At 35.5% G+C, this 17,337-nt stretch overlaps 1 protein-coding gene across 1 annotated transcript; it reads left to right on the forward strand.

Moving 5' to 3' along the window:
• On the forward strand, positions 1-1,387 carry LOC131803593 (protein Cep89 homolog; the record flags this gene model as incomplete). The annotated part of the gene is made up of 1 exon (XM_059124979.1): positions 1-1,387. A coding segment is annotated over one exon (1,332 nt), but the record flags the coding sequence as incomplete, so codon positions are not given.
• Between the last annotated feature and the right edge of the window lie 15,950 nt (positions 1,388-17,337).

Genomic DNA, 17,337 nt, shown 5'->3' on the forward strand with positions numbered 1-17,337 from the left:
TTACAGCTCCAGTCAAAGGATCAACAAATGGAAAAACTCCTTCAACGTTTGGCAACAGTGCATAAATTTAATGAACAATTTGCCGATGAAAATCAACGTCTTCTCAACGAGGCCAAAACGCTGCAACAACACATATCCCATTTACAACAACAAATAGCCAATTGTGACAAATGTCAACGTCTGGAAAACGATCTGAGGAAAAGTGAAGAGGATAATCGTTTATTGTCTGCCGATGTAAATATGATGAAGACCCTAGTCTACCGTTTAAATGTACAAATTGAACGTTATCAAGATGCACTGCGCCAAACGAAATTAGCTTCCGAGGAAACTGCAAAGACTGTAACCACCTCCGATCCAACGAAATCTTCTTCCATTTCTCAGTGGCAAGAGGAGCCAATACGCAATCATACATTGGCGCCTCTTTTACAGTCGTATGATGAAATGATACGAGACAAAGAAGATTTAATCCAGCAATATACTCAAGAATTTGAACACTTTACCGGCGAATTGAAAACCGTTTTGGAGGAGAATAATCGGCTACAGCAACAGGTGGACTCGCTTAAAAGAGATGGCGGCAATTGGCGTGAAGAACGTGCACGACTTCAGGCCCAGCTAGATATTTGCCGGCAAAAGGCTGAAGCCCAAACGCGCAAAACCGATTTGGCCAAAGAGAAACTTGTGGAAGTAATGCATTGTTATGAGCAGAAAATACAAACATTGGTCCTGGACATGGAACATTTACAAAATGCCTACACAAGATGTAAAGCCGAATTGGTGTCTCTAAAAAGTATAGCTGCCCTTCCCCAAGATACCATTGCAAATTCCCTCAAAGAATGCAAAGAACTCTTGGAACAACTACGACAACAACACAGTAAAGAGAAATATTCGCTGGAGCGAACAATTGGTGAGTTAACCGAACGACATGCTGGCGTCGATCATCAAGTGCAAAAACTGAGAGATGAAAATTCAAAATTAAAACAAGAACTGGAACAACACTCAGCTCAGACGGAAGAGTTGCGCAAACGCAATGTTTCACTTCAACGCAGCACGGAGAAAGTGAAAAGATCACGTGATCGTCTGCGAGCACGTCTGCGTATAGCGTTACAGTGGGCTCAAAAACTGGAAGAGGGTCAGGCAAATTTGCAAAGTACATGGGATGCTCTCAAACGTTTGGAAACCATTGTCAAACACAAAGAGTCTCAAGTTCGGGGGTTACACGCACGCCATCTGCAAGAGATCGATAAAATGGAAAAGAAATTGGCACAAAAGGAGGAAACGATACGCACTATTTTAAGAGATCGTCTTAATGTAAATTCAACGGAACAGCGATAGCAATAGTTCCTGTTTCATGGAACATATTATATATAATTCTAGTCAATTGTTAGTTTATGTTTATAACGTTTTTCAGTTTTTTAATTAAAAAAATATATAAAATGCTTAGAATGATGATGTAATACGATTATATAAAATATATAATTATATAAAATCTGAAAGTTTCTATATTAAATATTTTTTGGGAGACTTTAACATTTAGAAACCGCAATATCAAATTTCAGCTGATTTGGAGGAAATTGGGACAAAACCTCCGAAATGCCAAAAAACAGTAGGTGCCGTTAATTGGGCGCTATGATATGGAGTTTCCACTGCACTTGCCTCAGTCTCCATTCTTTGTTCGACCCATGCACAGTGGTACGAAGCCAATAAAAAAATCCTGAATACAATAAAATTTACCTTTATCACTGCAAATATTCTGTTAACATATCAAATTTTAAAATTCCAACAAATTTTTATTAGCTTTTAAGCCGCAACCCAAAGCAGAGATTGTTGATTTATTTTCTTATGATTTTGGAGAAACTTGAAGTACTCATTGCAGTATAGTCAGTTATTTATCTATCATTTTTATTTTGAATGTTAAGGTGAGAATAAAACGGATTTTTGAGTGGCTTAAGTCATCGTCTGGCTTCTTCGAAAAAAAGGAGAGTAGGGCCAAAATCGAACTAATTCAACCTGAATCTCCTTTGTTCTTCTAAGAAGAAGCCAGTCTACGACTTAAGTCAGTCAAAGAAGCGTTTTATTCTCACCTTAACATTCAAAATAAAAATGATAGATAAATAACTGACTGTACTGCAAAGAGTACTTCAAGTTTCGTAGAGGAAACAAGTAAAAAACATTAAATTCGGCCGGGCCGAACTTTTAATACCCTCCATCATTGGGTAAAGAAAACATTTTTATATAAAAGTATCTGAATTCAAACGTGTTCCATGCTGTTAAACTTTTCAAAAAACATAAAGTGGGTTAGGCCTTTATATGGACGCCATACCAAATCGGAAACCTCTATAGACAGTTTTATACTTCAATGATTGTAATCTACCAAATCTTCTTAAATAACAAATTTGAATCAATTTAGTGGGTAAATGTGACTAGGATTATCAAAATACCGAATATCAGTTGAAATCGTGGACCTAAATATTCAAAGTTCTGCCGCCGTTATGAACAAAAATACCAATTTTTAGGCAAATCCGTGGAAAAATGTGGCAAACATTATCGAAATATCGAATATCGGGAGGTACCGTTATATGGGGGCTATACCGAAAAGTGGACCTATATATATTATGTTCCGCAAATGGCACTAGAACCCATTACAAACTATAAATAATAATTTTAGACAAATCCGTGAAAAATTTTTGTAAAAATCATCAAAATACCGAATATTGGGAGGTACCGTTATATGGGGGACATGCCGAATCGTGGATCTATACATATTATGTTCCACCACTGGCGCTAAAACCCATTACAAACTACAAACACTAATTTTTAGACAAATCCGTCGAAAAATGTGGCGAAAATCTTCAAAATACAGAATATCGGGAGGTACGGTTATATGGCGGCTATACCAAAACGAACCTATACCAAATATGAACCGAAATTTTTGAAGCTCTACGTGAAGTAATGTAGGCTGTATCGTGATTTCAACAGACAGACAGACGGACATCGTTCAATCGACTTAGAATTTTATGCTGATCATGAATATGTATACTTTATGGAGTCTACGACAAATATTTAGGGATGTTACAAACGGAACGACGAAGATAATATACCCTATTTTTCAAGGAGTAAGGTATAAAACCTGTAAGAATCTACTACTTTTTCATTTTTTTTTTCGATATCATAATTGGGAAATCCGTTATCGTAGTAAAAATTCAAATTCAAATTTTTATTGAGTTTTTTTTTTTTAACACGAAAATTTACAATTTTGAAGTGAAGAAAGAAATACTTAAAACTATAATGTTTTGTTTTAATGACTAAAGCGTATTTTCAGCGTCTGGCTTTACAAAAATTGATAATTAGTGTTTACCATGGTACAATGATATCAAGGTAGGGCAAAGTTAAAAAATCAAAGAAAATACAACTCTCTACGTACGGCTAATAATGTCACACGATGACAAACGTCAGTAGCCATAGACACAAAACTTGTTATGAAAAGAATTTTTTGTTTTGTTATTGTTATTTTTAATGAAATTTGTTATTTTTAACGGAAGATATTCATTCATGAAAACGCGATATTTGTAAAATTAATTGTTTTGTGAAGTTAAATAAAACGTTATGGTTAATTCAAGAGCGTTGTGTTTTTTTTTAATAGGAAGGAAAATTTTTTTTTTGACCAGCCCCACTCCTATTGAATTATTTTTTTACGAATTCTGGTAAAATTCCCAAGAACGTGTTCTTAACAGGCATTCAAAAACCACAAAATATGTGATACGTGGAAAAGAAGGGCCCACTTGTGTTATATTAAGATGACTGTTTCAAGATGAATCTGTCCATATTTAGGCGTGCTCGTCAGTCTGTCTGGCTCGTGCGCGCGATAACTCTTGAAGGGAGTATCCGATTCGACCCAAAGTTAGTACATCGTAATATTATTGTCAAACTACTTTGGAGAGGCAATATTAGAGTCAATGTTATGCCAGGGGTGAAAATATGCAATATCGGCCCCAACAAATGGTCCACATTTTGAATATTTATAATTTTAATAAAATACCAAATAAGCATCCAATTTTCTTGAAATTTCTCATATCCCAACATTTATACCAGCATAGGATCCTGCGTGAAGATGGCAGATATCGATCCACTCCTTCTGTTACCTCCCCCACAAAGGGGTCAACATATTGAATACCAATGAAGCTCATAAAACGGGAAATTCGCATCCGATTATTTTCAAATTTGGCACATCTCAATATCTATTACCTATTAAACTAATAATCACCGATATTTATATTAAATTATGCATACATTTGTTTTTATAGATTTATTTCAAAGAATAAAAAATTACAGATATATAAATAGTTCATATTTATGTTCCATATGCTCTATGTCCGACTCGTTTTATCTAATTACAAACGTGTATATATTGACATTGTTAATTAAATTTTAGTCTATTATAATATTAACAGTTATAGTATCTAATCTATGGAGTATTTAACAGATAATCAATTACATATATTTTCAGTTAAAGTTGAATTTTTAATAGCTTTTTTTGTCCCGAAATTCGCTGCTTAGCCTTTTGTATTTTTAACCCCACATTCAAATGCTTAATGCGAAAATAAATACGACATTTGAAAAAATATTGCTTTACTTTGTAATCAATGTCCACATTTTCGCTCATTTCACACATTCGGCTGTGCAATTTATCTCTGTGATCAATTCTGTCGCCGTTTAAACTGTGAAAAATTGATTCCAGTTGAAGTATTTTCAGCAAAAAATCTTTGGAGGGCTTTTTTAGAAAACCTTTTGATACTTGATCCACCCAAGTAAATGTTTTTTCTTCGCATAGATGCTCTGGGATGTTTAGCTTTCGGATCATATATCCCGCTATATACTCCAGCGCATCATCTTTCAGGGTTCCGATATCCGGAAAATCTTTTATTTCTATTTCTTCTAAATATTCGTTTACTTGGTTTTCATTATTTTGTTCGAAGGGGAATTCTTCAGTTGCTATAGGTGCATGTAAGGAAGATACCCATGGCGTAGGATCATTATTTACATTTCCTGTGTTATCCATTAATTCCGTGTTTCTAGCTAGATAAATAAGATAAGAATGGTAAGTGATACTTAATATTCTGCTAAACATGTACATTAACACAAACCTAGAATATATTTTCTCATTCTGTATTTAAAATCCTTGGGAGTCGGGTGGTCGTTTAGTCCCCCTTTACTCCTTAGTGCTCCGAAAAAGTTCTCCAAGACATCCTGATTTAATCGGTTTGTTAATATATATCTCACGCCGAATTTTTCTTGAAGATATTCATAAAGCATACATAGAGCATTATTTGTCATCATGATACCTTTTTGAAAAACACACAGACTTTTTTTCCCTGGAATCATGGGTTCAGAAACAGCTTCTGTCATTCTCCTCAGTACTTCGTTCTGCCTCTCTTTCGATATTCCGTATGGTTCCTATTAAAGTGTTTTTACGAAAAAATCATGTTATAAGAACATTAAAAAATAAGAAAAAAAGCAGATAAGTTTGGCCTGGCCGAACTTTTAATTCCCTCCACCATTTTGCCAAAAATTAAAAAAAAAAACTAATATACGAGGGTACTCTTGTATGGGTGCTATACTTAGACGTGGACCTGCATAAGTAATTTTCTTTATAGGTAGTAGTTACCATTTCGAATTTCAAATGCCAATTGTAAACTATTCTGGTGAATAATGTCGCTAAAATCATCCCAATTCCGAATATCGGGAGATACCGTTGTATGGGGCCATACGAAAACGTGGAATTTGCAATACCAAAGTCCTGCAGACATTATATACACTGAGCAAAATTGCATCAACTTACTTCATTTCAATCGGAAGCTTGAGTGATTTCTACAGACGGACGGACAGAGGGATGGACATCAACATAGAATTTTATGATGATAATATATATATATATATATATATATATATATATATATATATATATATATATATATATATATATATATATATATATATATATATATATATATATATATATATATATATATATATATATATATATATATATATATATATATATATAAATTAATTCAATGTTAATTTATTTATTTTTTTAAAAATTTGTGATTGCTGCTTACTGCAAGCAATCACGTCTTTATTGGTTAAGGTTCCGGACTACAAAGTAAAGTATGAAATAAAACTACCCTAACTTATACTTTGGATTCATGCACCCAGATGATACTGGACACCTGCTCGTGTTGGCGATGGAATGTTGCTGTCTGCCTGTTGGATGTTGTTGTCAGTGTTTCGGTGGGAACTGCAGTGTCAGCAAAATGACACGCTTATACTTTGGTTGATGAATTCTTTGGGTTGCTAATGTTGAATTTGAATATGTCTGGTGTTAACTCCTCCCCTCTTAAATACAATCGTCCCGATTGTTCAAAATGAATGAATATTGTAAATGCTGGATGTTTTAGTTTCTTTCGAAGTTGTAGGTAAATTTACTTCCGCAATCTCTATTTCATCTCCTGGGGCATCTTCGATTTTCAGATTATTATTTTCGGAGTTTTTTGCATTTTTTCTTCTCAGTGATATTATTGTTATAGTTGTAAGGATTATTGCAGAAACACAACCGATGCCGACTGCTAAGGTACCTTTGGTTTCCATAGATCGTATTCGTTCGATGTTCTTTACGTTCAACTGTTTAAGCAGCTCCAATGATATTACTTCTTCTAATTTGTCTTTTGGACCTTTTGGTTGCAAAAAGGCGGGAAGAGGTTTATTGGCACTTATTCCTCTTGAACTGTAACTGTGGCCATCGATTCTTATAGTGACGTTGAAATGTTTGATGAGATAAGTCCCGTTTAAAAAAATCTGCTCGTTGTCTACACTGATAGCGCCTTGATATTGGTTCAGCAAGAGCAAGTCCGATCCGATCTCTTCAATTGTTGGTATGTGTTCGTTGTTTATTTGGGTGCATTTCCCTACTCTACTTTTGAACAAATTAGTTATACAATTATCATTTCTTAATGAAATAAGCTTATCTCTATTACAAATTGTTATGTCGTAATTACTTTTACATTCTGTTTTTATTCCAAATAATTCTTTATTACATTCCAAAATTTTTTCGTATTCAATTTTATCAATTACATCTCCAGTTTTTATAGGTTTTATGAAATATACTTTACAAACTTCTTCTTGAGTTACAGGGATACTAAGGATGTACAAAATTTCTCGTTTATTTGTAACAATTTTTACGGATCCAAAAGTTAATAGTTCATCTATCGAATAAGTAGGAATATTATATTTTTCAAAAACAGTGTTTATTTGATCGATTTCGATTTTAGAAAGCAGAAATGAATTGACGATATTAGCTTTAGCCCACTGTATTGCAAACTCTACGTTTTGTAACTCTTTTTCAATAAAATTAAGTTTTCTTTCGATTTTGAATACTACTTCATCGTTCCACCCTTCCCTTTTTATTATTTCATTCGTCTTATTAGTTATTTCGGTTATTCTTTCCGAAATTAATTGGTTTATTATCAGCTGTCTATTGTTATTTTCCAAAATATTGCCAATTTTCTGTTCTAGGATCTGAAAATCATGACTATCTGGACTGCCTGCAATCCACTTCCAAGCACTTCCTATGAAGTCTATCGATCTTTTCTCTCTGTGCGGCATCAGACGGTCTAATAGTCCATTGATGTCAATTAATTGTTGCTTCATAAATGGACGGAGAGGATGGTCTAGTTTCACGAATTTGTCTAGAATGTGTTCGGTTTCACGAGTGAGGTTTTCATACTGTTCAAGATCTATTGAATGAATTACTTTAAATGTCCCGTTCTGTTTCCTTGCTATTCCATTATGAATTGAAATGAGTCTTGCGTTCGAGTAGTCGAGGATGCTGAAGTCAGCCAGGGCGTTTCCAGGAAACAATCTGTAAAATTTAGGATTTTATTAATTTCTAATATGGCTTTTGTGAATAGCCCTTCCGCTTTCGGTCAAAACGGTGGTATTCCGGTTTTCCTTAACTATTTCCTCTTTGTAACGGTCGCTTAGTTTCGTTCCTAACCTTTTGTTGTTGCTTACATAAATTAATTGTCCGGGAATATAATCCTTAACTGGTCGTTTCTTTTTGTTATGATACGTCAAGTCGTTGGCCTGTTTCTGTCTGAGTTTGTCAACAATATTCCGTCTGGTAGTCTCTATGTCTTGTGGAGAAAAGTCAATTGTGCGTCCAAAATACAAATCAACAGGTCTTCTATTCACCGTGGAGTGAATCGAGTGATTGTATTCATTAACAGCCCTCTCCAGTAATTCCTCAAAATTCCTGGATGTTCCATCACTTTTCAAACATCTCATTATCTCAGCGAGGGTAGAATGAAAGCGTTCTATCTGTCCGTTAGCCTCGCTCCTGTAGGATGGGGTCGTAAAAATATTTATTCCTAATTCGTCCTTCATCATGAATAATATCGAACTGGAATTTAGAGACGGTTCGTTGTCCATTACCACATTCTTCGGAACTCCGTAAGAGAATAATAATTCCCTCAGTGGTCTTCTAATAGCCTCAGTAGATCTTCCGTCTAGTATTTTCACTTTAACGTACTTTGAGAATTTGTCAATGGAGGTCAGAACTAATTTCCTATCTGTAGAGAATATATCAATATGAATAGTATGACCTGGGTAATTTGGAATAGGCGTCTCACAAAGGTAAGGTTCATTGGGATGTCTCTCGTATTTGTTTTTCTTACACGTCGTGCACAGTTTTATAATTCGCTTTATTTTTCCCGACATCCCCGGAAAATAATAATTTTCCAAAATCTGTGTTTTGTTCTCTCTGTCGTTCCTATGGGCTCTATTGTGGGTATCAATAATTATTCTTTCCTGGCCATTTTCTGATAATATATCTTCTACTACCTTCTGAGTAAACCTGCATTTGTACTGGCTAAAATGGAGTGGATAAATGTTCTGAATTTTTCCCATTATTTGTTCGGGTGCCTTGATTCCGTTAATTACAGACGGGTTCAAATACCTCTTCAAGATTGTTTGAAGTTTTCGTTCGTCATAATGTGGTTCAGTAATTGTGTGTCGGTGGATGCTTGGGAAAACAACATTGAACTGGTACGTTGATGTGTCATCCACACTTATGAGAAGCTGGTTCTTGAAAACATTAATGGGTGACTCAACACTGGGTATAAGGGTCTCTGGTGAGCTCTCCGCACTATGCTGTGTGGGAGTCAGTGAATTAATCGGAGTAATAGCATTATTGTCCTTCTGTACCGTTCTAGACAGAGCATCTGCTACGACATTCTGTCTTCCGGGTTTGTACCGCAATTCGTAATTATATTCCTCCAGAGTACATTTCCAGCGTTTCATCTTCGCATTGCTATTTTTGTTACTAATGGCGTAAGTGAGGGGTTGGTGGTCGGTATAAATTATAACTTTCTTCGATCCGTATAGATAATTCCTCAAGGTAGTGAGGGCCCATATGATGGCCAACATTTCCCTCTCATTTGTGGCGTAATGCTCCTCTGTTTCATCCAGAGTTCTTGAAATGAATGCAATTGGTCTTCCCTTTTGACTCAACACTGCTCCAAGAGCGACACTGGAGGCATCCGTCGTTAGGTCAAAATCTTCTCTGAAATCTGGATACGCAAGTATCACATCGTTTGAAACCAATGCATTTCTTAGCTCGTTGAAAGCTTCTACGGCGGAAACATCTAATGTCACCGGAATTTGACTGGAAGCTGTCTTTGGAATTCTGCCTTCCTCCCCTCTGAGGAGCGATGTCAGCGGCTTTGCTACATCGGCATATCCCCTTACGAACCTTCGATAGTAGCCCGAGAGGCCAAGGAAAGAACGAAGTTCCTTAAGTGTCTTAGGAATCGGGAAATTAAGAATGGCTTCCACTTTCTTTGGGTTGGTTTTTATACCATCCCTCGACACAATAAATCCCAAAAATTCCACTTCTTGTTTAAAGAATGAACACTTGTCCAACTGGATCTTCATATTAGCGGACTCTAGTGTTTGGAAAACTTTCTTTATGTTCTCGGCGTGTGACTTCTCGTCCTTGCCAAAGATGATAATATCATCGATGTAAACAAAACAGATTTTTCCAATCAATTCTCTGAGTATATCGTCCAGCGTTCGCTGAAATATTGCTGGCGCGTTCCTCAGGCCAAATGGCAGTCTCGTGAACTCGTACTTGCCATTGTTGATTGAGAATGCGGTTTTCTGTCTATCCTCCTCCCGTAGGGGTATTTGATGGAAACCGCTTTTAAGATCAATGACCGTAAAATATTGATTCCCCCCTAGGTTAGATAGGACTTCCGTCACCTCGGGAATCGGATATTTATCCGGTATGGTGACGGCGTTGAGCTTTCTAAAGTCAACGACCAAACGATATTTTTTTCGACCAGAACTGTCCTCCTTTTTGGGCACTACCCAAATAGGGGAGTTGTACGGGGATCTGGATGGTCTTATGATGCCATCCCGAAGGAGACGACGAATCTCTTCCTCCACGACATCTTTTAATGCCATTGGGTAAGGATAACTTCGCGTATAGATTGGAGATTCGTTTACAGTTCGGATTTCTCCAACCACAACAGAGGTGTATGTTAATCTCTCATCCGGATCTGAGAACAGGTTCCGGTGCTGCCTTGCAATATTATTGAGAGAACTCCTCTGACTTAATGATAGATGATCAGCCTCCAGCTCCAGACTATTAACATTCTGGGATATTCTCTGTCTAATGGCAATTTTCTTGCCACCTCTTACTTGGAAATAATCTTCGGAAGTATGAATTACTGCCGATAATTCCTTCAAGCTGTCATTCCCCAAAATCCCGTCGAAAGATACCAAACCAGGTAGAAGGAAGAATTTTAGTGGGACGTCATTGACGCCGAACATGTTAAGAAGAGTGTGGTGTGAAATTTCCACATCGCCGCCTACAGATTTTACGCTAAACCTATTGTCATTCAACTTGGGTCTCAGGACCAAAGTTGGTCTTATATAATTTTTACTGCTTCCTGTATCCAATAAAAAGTCTAATGTCTTCCCGTCCCTCGTTTTGACTTGAAAGTATGGCAACGAGGAACAGTTTAATCTAAAAAATTCATATCTATGAAGTTGGCTGGAATGTCATCGGGGTTACGTTCCTGGTAATCGTCCGGTATTATATCCTGTTGTCCGTAATTCCCTGTGTCATTTTCGTCTACTGGCTGATAGTCACTGTTGTCTCGGTAATCGTCGATATTTGGGGATTGGTTCTCAATATCTGGGTATTGATTATCCACGTTTACATGAAAATTACGCTGAATCTTATTCATAGGAGTCTGTACCGAAAACTGGGCAGGTCTTTTAAAATTCTGGTTCTGTTGGGGTCTTACTTGTATTGACCTGTCAATATCCATGGGTTCTGGCTTACTCTGGTTATTGTAAAATTGTGAGGGAAATTGCCTAAATTGGTTCTGAGGAAAATTCTGGGTTCCCGTATAAGGACGAGTGATTTGGTGTCCTCCCATCTGATTTCGTTGAAAGAATTGCTGAGGACGATGAGCAAATGGTTGTCCCCCAAACTGAGGACGCTGATTCTGCATATTCAAATTGTTCGGAAATGGAAAAGCTGGGGATACTCTAGGCCTATGAGTCGGAATATTTGCCAATTCTGGGTAAAATTTCGAACCAGTTGACATCCTCAATGGTTCCTGTCTATGGCCTCCCTTCTGGGCATAATCTCTCCGAAATGCCATATTGTCTAGCTTCAAACAAAGATGTAGAGCCTCTGGTAGAGATGTAGGACCCTTGACACTGAGCAGCCTAGGAAGGTCGCCGTTCAGGCCTCTTATGAAGGTATCAAGTGCCTTCTCTCGATATGTATTCGTCATGGCTCTGAGACTACCGTCGTCCAATTCCAGGCAGGAAACCTTATCCAAAATTAGAGATAGTGTTTGATAGACGTCCTGATAGAACTCTGTGACACCTCTGTGCCCCTGACACAAAACATTCATTTGGTACTCTAGTGTACCTATATCTCGTTTATCCGCGTAGTGCACCATCAGACATTTGCGTATTTTGGCCCAATCCAATGGAGTCCTATAGGATTCTAAAGCAGTATCGGCCTCACCTATAATTTTCGTACGAATTGTATGCAAAATTGCGTAGTATTTCCCGGTACCACGAAGTGATGAGTATAAATCAATCACCCTTTCGACTGATTTCCTCCAAGAGCTGAATTCTCCGGGTTTTCCCGAAAATTCCCTCAAGGATTTCACTATATCTGGAACTTTGTCCAGTTCCTCCAGTCTCGAGGAGACTGTTCCTACCGGTATGTCACTACCATCGTCAAACGTTTCGTCTCGTCCGGCCAAAAGGTTTGTAATCATTCGTGTGATTTCATTTCTTTGTCTGTCCGTGAGTGCTGAACTACCTGATGTAAGGGTGTTTGCCCTTGTTTGAGTCTCCATGTTATTTGAAGATGGATTTATCGTAATTCTATTTAATTTTGCGGCAATATCATCCACTGATTCTAACATTTTTTCTCTTTATCAAAAGGAAAGGTGGAGCTATCAAAGTTACATTATTTATCAGTATTGGGAACAAAAAAAAAAAAATTTCATAGGTAACAAATAACTATAACTATAAAATGTTAGGAACTAAATTTGTTCTTAATTTGAATTCTTAAAGTTATTCTTACAATAGCAGCATCATTAGAGTCTGGAGTAGCATCCTTCTAGTACAGATGAGATGAGATGAGATGATCGTTTTTCTTAGTCCTTTCAAAGTTTTCAAAGTTTTGTTGTGTCCGATTTTTTTCACTATTTATAAATTGTTAAAATATTTAATATTGTTCAAACAATTTTTTTTATTTTAATTTTTATTTCTGTCTTAACTTTATTTTTATTTATATTCATTCAAACTTATTTAAATTGCTTTATTTTTTATCTCTTTTTTTTTATAATTTCTCACAATTGTTTCTCTTTTATTTCTCACTTCATTTAATTTACTTTGCATTTAAGTTTTCACAAGTTTTTTTTTTTTTTTTTTTTTTTTTTTTTTTTTTTTTTTTTTTAAGTTTTCATTTTGTAATTATCATTTTAATTTCCTTTATTTTGATACTTTTTTTTTATTTTTTTTTAAATTCTCACTTTTTATTTAATTTAATTTACTTTGTTTTTTAATTTTTCAGGAGTTTTTTTTATTTTCTTTAATAGTTTTTCATTTTTCACAATTCTTGTATCAATGTTTTTATTTTACTTTCACTTCTTTTAAAATTTTTATTTGTAAACTACCGTAATCTAGTGATCCGCGTCGCGGGCTTTAGGGGCTGTAACATAACGTTACGTCCTTTTCACAATTAAGTTACTGGGGCGCCACCTGAAGGCTTGACTTTTGTCGGAAATCCTTTCTTCGGGTTTCGAGTACCTGTTTAAAAACAGGTCCCTGCTCGGGCGCCAATTAATTCAATGTTAATTTATTTATTTTTTTAAAAATTTGTGATTGCTGCTTACTGCAAGCAATCACGTCTTTATTGGTTAAGGTTCCGGACTACAAAGTAAAGTATGAAATAAAACTACCCTAACTTATACTTTGGATTCATGCACCCAGATGATACTGGACACCTGCTCGTGTTGGCGATGGAATGTTGCTGTCTGCCTGTTGGATGTTGTTGTCAGTGTTTCGGTGGGAACTGCAGTGTCAGCAAAATGACACGCTTATACTTTGGTTGATGAATTCTTTGGGTTGCTAATGTTGAATTTGAATATGTCTGGTGTTAACTTATATATACTTTGTGGGGTGGGTAAAATTTATATTTTAAGGTGTTACAAAGGGAATGACAAACTTAATATACCCTCTATACTATGGTGAAGGGTATAAAAACGAAATTTGTTAAGTACCTTTCCTGGGTAATTGAACGTATTAATTTTGGAATTTAGTATATCAAACCAGTCATTTGCCAGCTGAATAAATTCGGATGTTATGTGTGGTTGGTACATCTCATGACCATGGGCATCACATCGTAATATTGCATTTGCTGTTGTATTGGATAAAAGTTGTGCCGCCAATTTGACTTTTTGTCTTCCTTTAATTAAATAAATGTATTCATATGTTCATCGGCTTGCTATTGAAATGTAAAACCTATCAAAACTCACTTAGGTGACTATAACCTTTGTAAAAAATGAAATGTATAAAATTATATCCTATGTGAAAAATAACTCAATTAATCGAAATCAAGCCCATTCGAAGGTCCCAAACTGTCTGAAACTGGATTTGTCACGACATCTATGGGGAAGTAAAATGTGCCACTGCGTTGGCAAATATATAAATATTTTGCTTCGTACGAGATTTAGAATGTTGACCATGTATCGGAAAATACCAGAAGGACGTTTAGCAACTAATTTATTTTATTATTTGCAAAGATTGGAACAGGTATGGATATAATGCAAGTTATTTTCATACAATGTGGGACCTTTGAGCAAGGGTAATGAATCTACGTTCGGTAAAAACATTACGATGTGAGAAGTTTAGACTAAATGGTGGACTATGTAGAATTTTCCTCGTTCGTGCATGGGGTCTGAAAGAGTTAACCGACATATACCATCCTTACTGCAACGATTTATTAACAATAGAGACTGGAGTACGGATTATTGTTATTGTAATGCATATGACGGAAATAAACTGACCGGGTCCATTCACCGTTAAATGTTCATTATTTATTTTGAATGTAATTGATGTGTCGCTGCTGGACGTGTGCTTTAACAAATCCACAATTGTTCTGCTAGTAATTACGTGTCCTTTATAATTCAATCCTGTATCTAGATAATGATTCCGCAACAACTTCAGTAAATGGGGAGCGTCTGCAAATGCAAAAATTTTGTTCCCTTTGTTGACAGGGTTTGGAATCCATGGCTTATCTTAAATAAAATTAATATTAATTGTAAAAGGAAGACAGTGAAGTCAATATATTACCATGGGAAATGCCTAATGTTTTCCATAACTTTTGATTTGTTGGGCCCATATCACATAAAATCGCAACAACAGTATAACCAGCGCCGTTGAGTTTTTCGATTATTTTAAACAATGTAACCTTGTCCATTTCCCGGTCAAATTCGAAGAATATGGGTTGCTTCCACGATGTAAGCAAACCCCGAACCATTACTACCTGTGCATAGTTTGCAGGATTTCTCACTTGATCTTTGGCAGGGTCATATTCGTATGATTCAACTACCTTCATCTCATCAAATATAAGGACACATATCCTGTCTTCTTCAGAGAGGTCCTCTTTATGTTTCATTAAATCAAGAGCGGGCGACATAATTCCTTCATTTACTTGAACTTTCCGAGCCCAAGTTTTTAATGTGGAAACGCTTGGTAAAGGATATCCTTTGTTGTAAAGGTGCTTATATGCTCTTGGGCCGGCGGCATGAAGGCATGTTGCCTGGGAAATGTCTTCCCATTTCCATTGCGAAGAGCTTGGACAAATAATTCTTCTTATTTGACCCTCTGTAAATATTTTTCGGAAATGAGCAATACATCTTTCCGATTCCGCGAGTTTAATCTGTAGTTCGCTATTTTCATAACGTAGATTTCTAATTAGTTCTTCGTTTTCTTCGTTCTTTTTACGCATTTCTTTATATAATTCTATGGGCCTAAGTAAAATTGTATAAAATAATTTCATGGTAATTGATTTATCTCCAAATTATAGATTAACATACTACAATATTACAAAAGTTGGTCCTACTAGAAAGCACAGATCTATCTTTTGTCTGCAGGCAGGTCAAGTTCTAACGTCTTCGTATCCCCATTATTTCATGTGAGCGGTATTATCCGACGGATTTTTTTTTAATTTCTTCCAAATGGTAAAGGATATTTTTACTTGTTGAAATTTACCTCGCAGAAAAGATAATTAGAGGAGAAATGTCCCCCTTTACCGCTTTTCTAAAATTTTCAAATTAGAACTCTTAATAATCCGTTGATTTTTAGGCACGAGAATTATTTTGGCCGAAAATAAGGTCCTTTTTTTAAATTTGGTAAAAACTGCATTTAAATTGCATTGTAGCATGTCAAAATATAATGTATATCTGTCTAAAATTACACCATAGGTCTGATAAGATAGTAAATGTCTAAATTTGGTCTAAACACCAAGATTTCATATATATTTTATGTAATACCCAGACAAAATAGCTCTGTTTTACAGTCCTCTAATAAAGACATATGAATTTGGCAAAAACAACAATCTTATAAAGCCTGACTGTTCTCAAAGTGAAATGACCTATGAATTTCGGATGATATTTCGCAGTTAACCTTAACGAATTTTTCTTTGCCAACTGTTTTCCCTTCTAATTGTAAGAGTAATTGTTGCTTGTACTATAGCACTTCATTGAAATAATTAATATTGATCTCAATTTGCGCCAAATAAATATATGTTATATTCAAATAATGAAAACCTCACTCGGTTTGTGCTGCTGAATCTATCATTTGATCATTATATTCCATCCAAACAAATCTGAACTTAAACACAATTAAAATAATACATTTTTATGTATAAGTTTTGCTCTCCTTTTTATCTTTTTCCATCTATGGTGCACGCCAGACAGAGAAAAGACGGATGAACATGACAAGTTCGACTATAAATTTCTGAAATGTGTGCAAAGAAACACATTTTCTGAAATTTTTGGATCCATATCGGGAAATATGGATCAATATTCTTTCTTTTTCTACACCATAGAGTGGTATATATTACAATTAAGAACTACAGGAAGTGATATCTCAGAGGAACTTACTCTGTATGTGTGTCCATTTTTTCCGGAAATTGTGTCGAGTTCAGCATAGGACTTCTAAAAAGTATGAAGGGTTATATCTACATCATTGAAATTGATATTTAAGAAACTTACTCCGTGTATGGTACGATATTGCCTTGACTTTTAGTAATTTTTGAAAAATACTTCCTAAAAGCAAATCGTTATTTCTTTTTTGGCACAATAATTACGCCTACTCACTCGGAAATGTTTGTCAAGGAAATAGACGGAACAGCGTTTGGCATTAAAGAACATCTTGTGTTCCGTTGTATCACGTCCGCTGGTAGGAAATGGTCTTCACAAATACGATCTTTTGGCTTAAATGCAACGCCACAAGCTGCAGACCATTTCAATCTTCGTTTGATATCAATAGGCACTTTAAAAAAATGTTTTGTTTGTTCACAAACTAACTTTTTACACACTGCACAATTTCTCATTTTTTTTATTTGAAATAAATAAGTTATGTTTAACAAACTTAAACTTTCGCGAAAATTGAATACAAAATTTGAAAATTATGACGTTTTTGAAAAATTAATTTTGATTTTGAAGTATCGAATTTGTC

Source organism: Musca domestica, unplaced genomic scaffold, assembly GCF_030504385.1.
Source record: "Musca domestica strain aabys unplaced genomic scaffold, Musca_domestica.polishedcontigs.V.1.1 31, whole genome shotgun sequence".
Lineage (NCBI taxonomy): Eukaryota > Metazoa > Arthropoda > Insecta > Diptera > Muscidae > Musca > Musca domestica.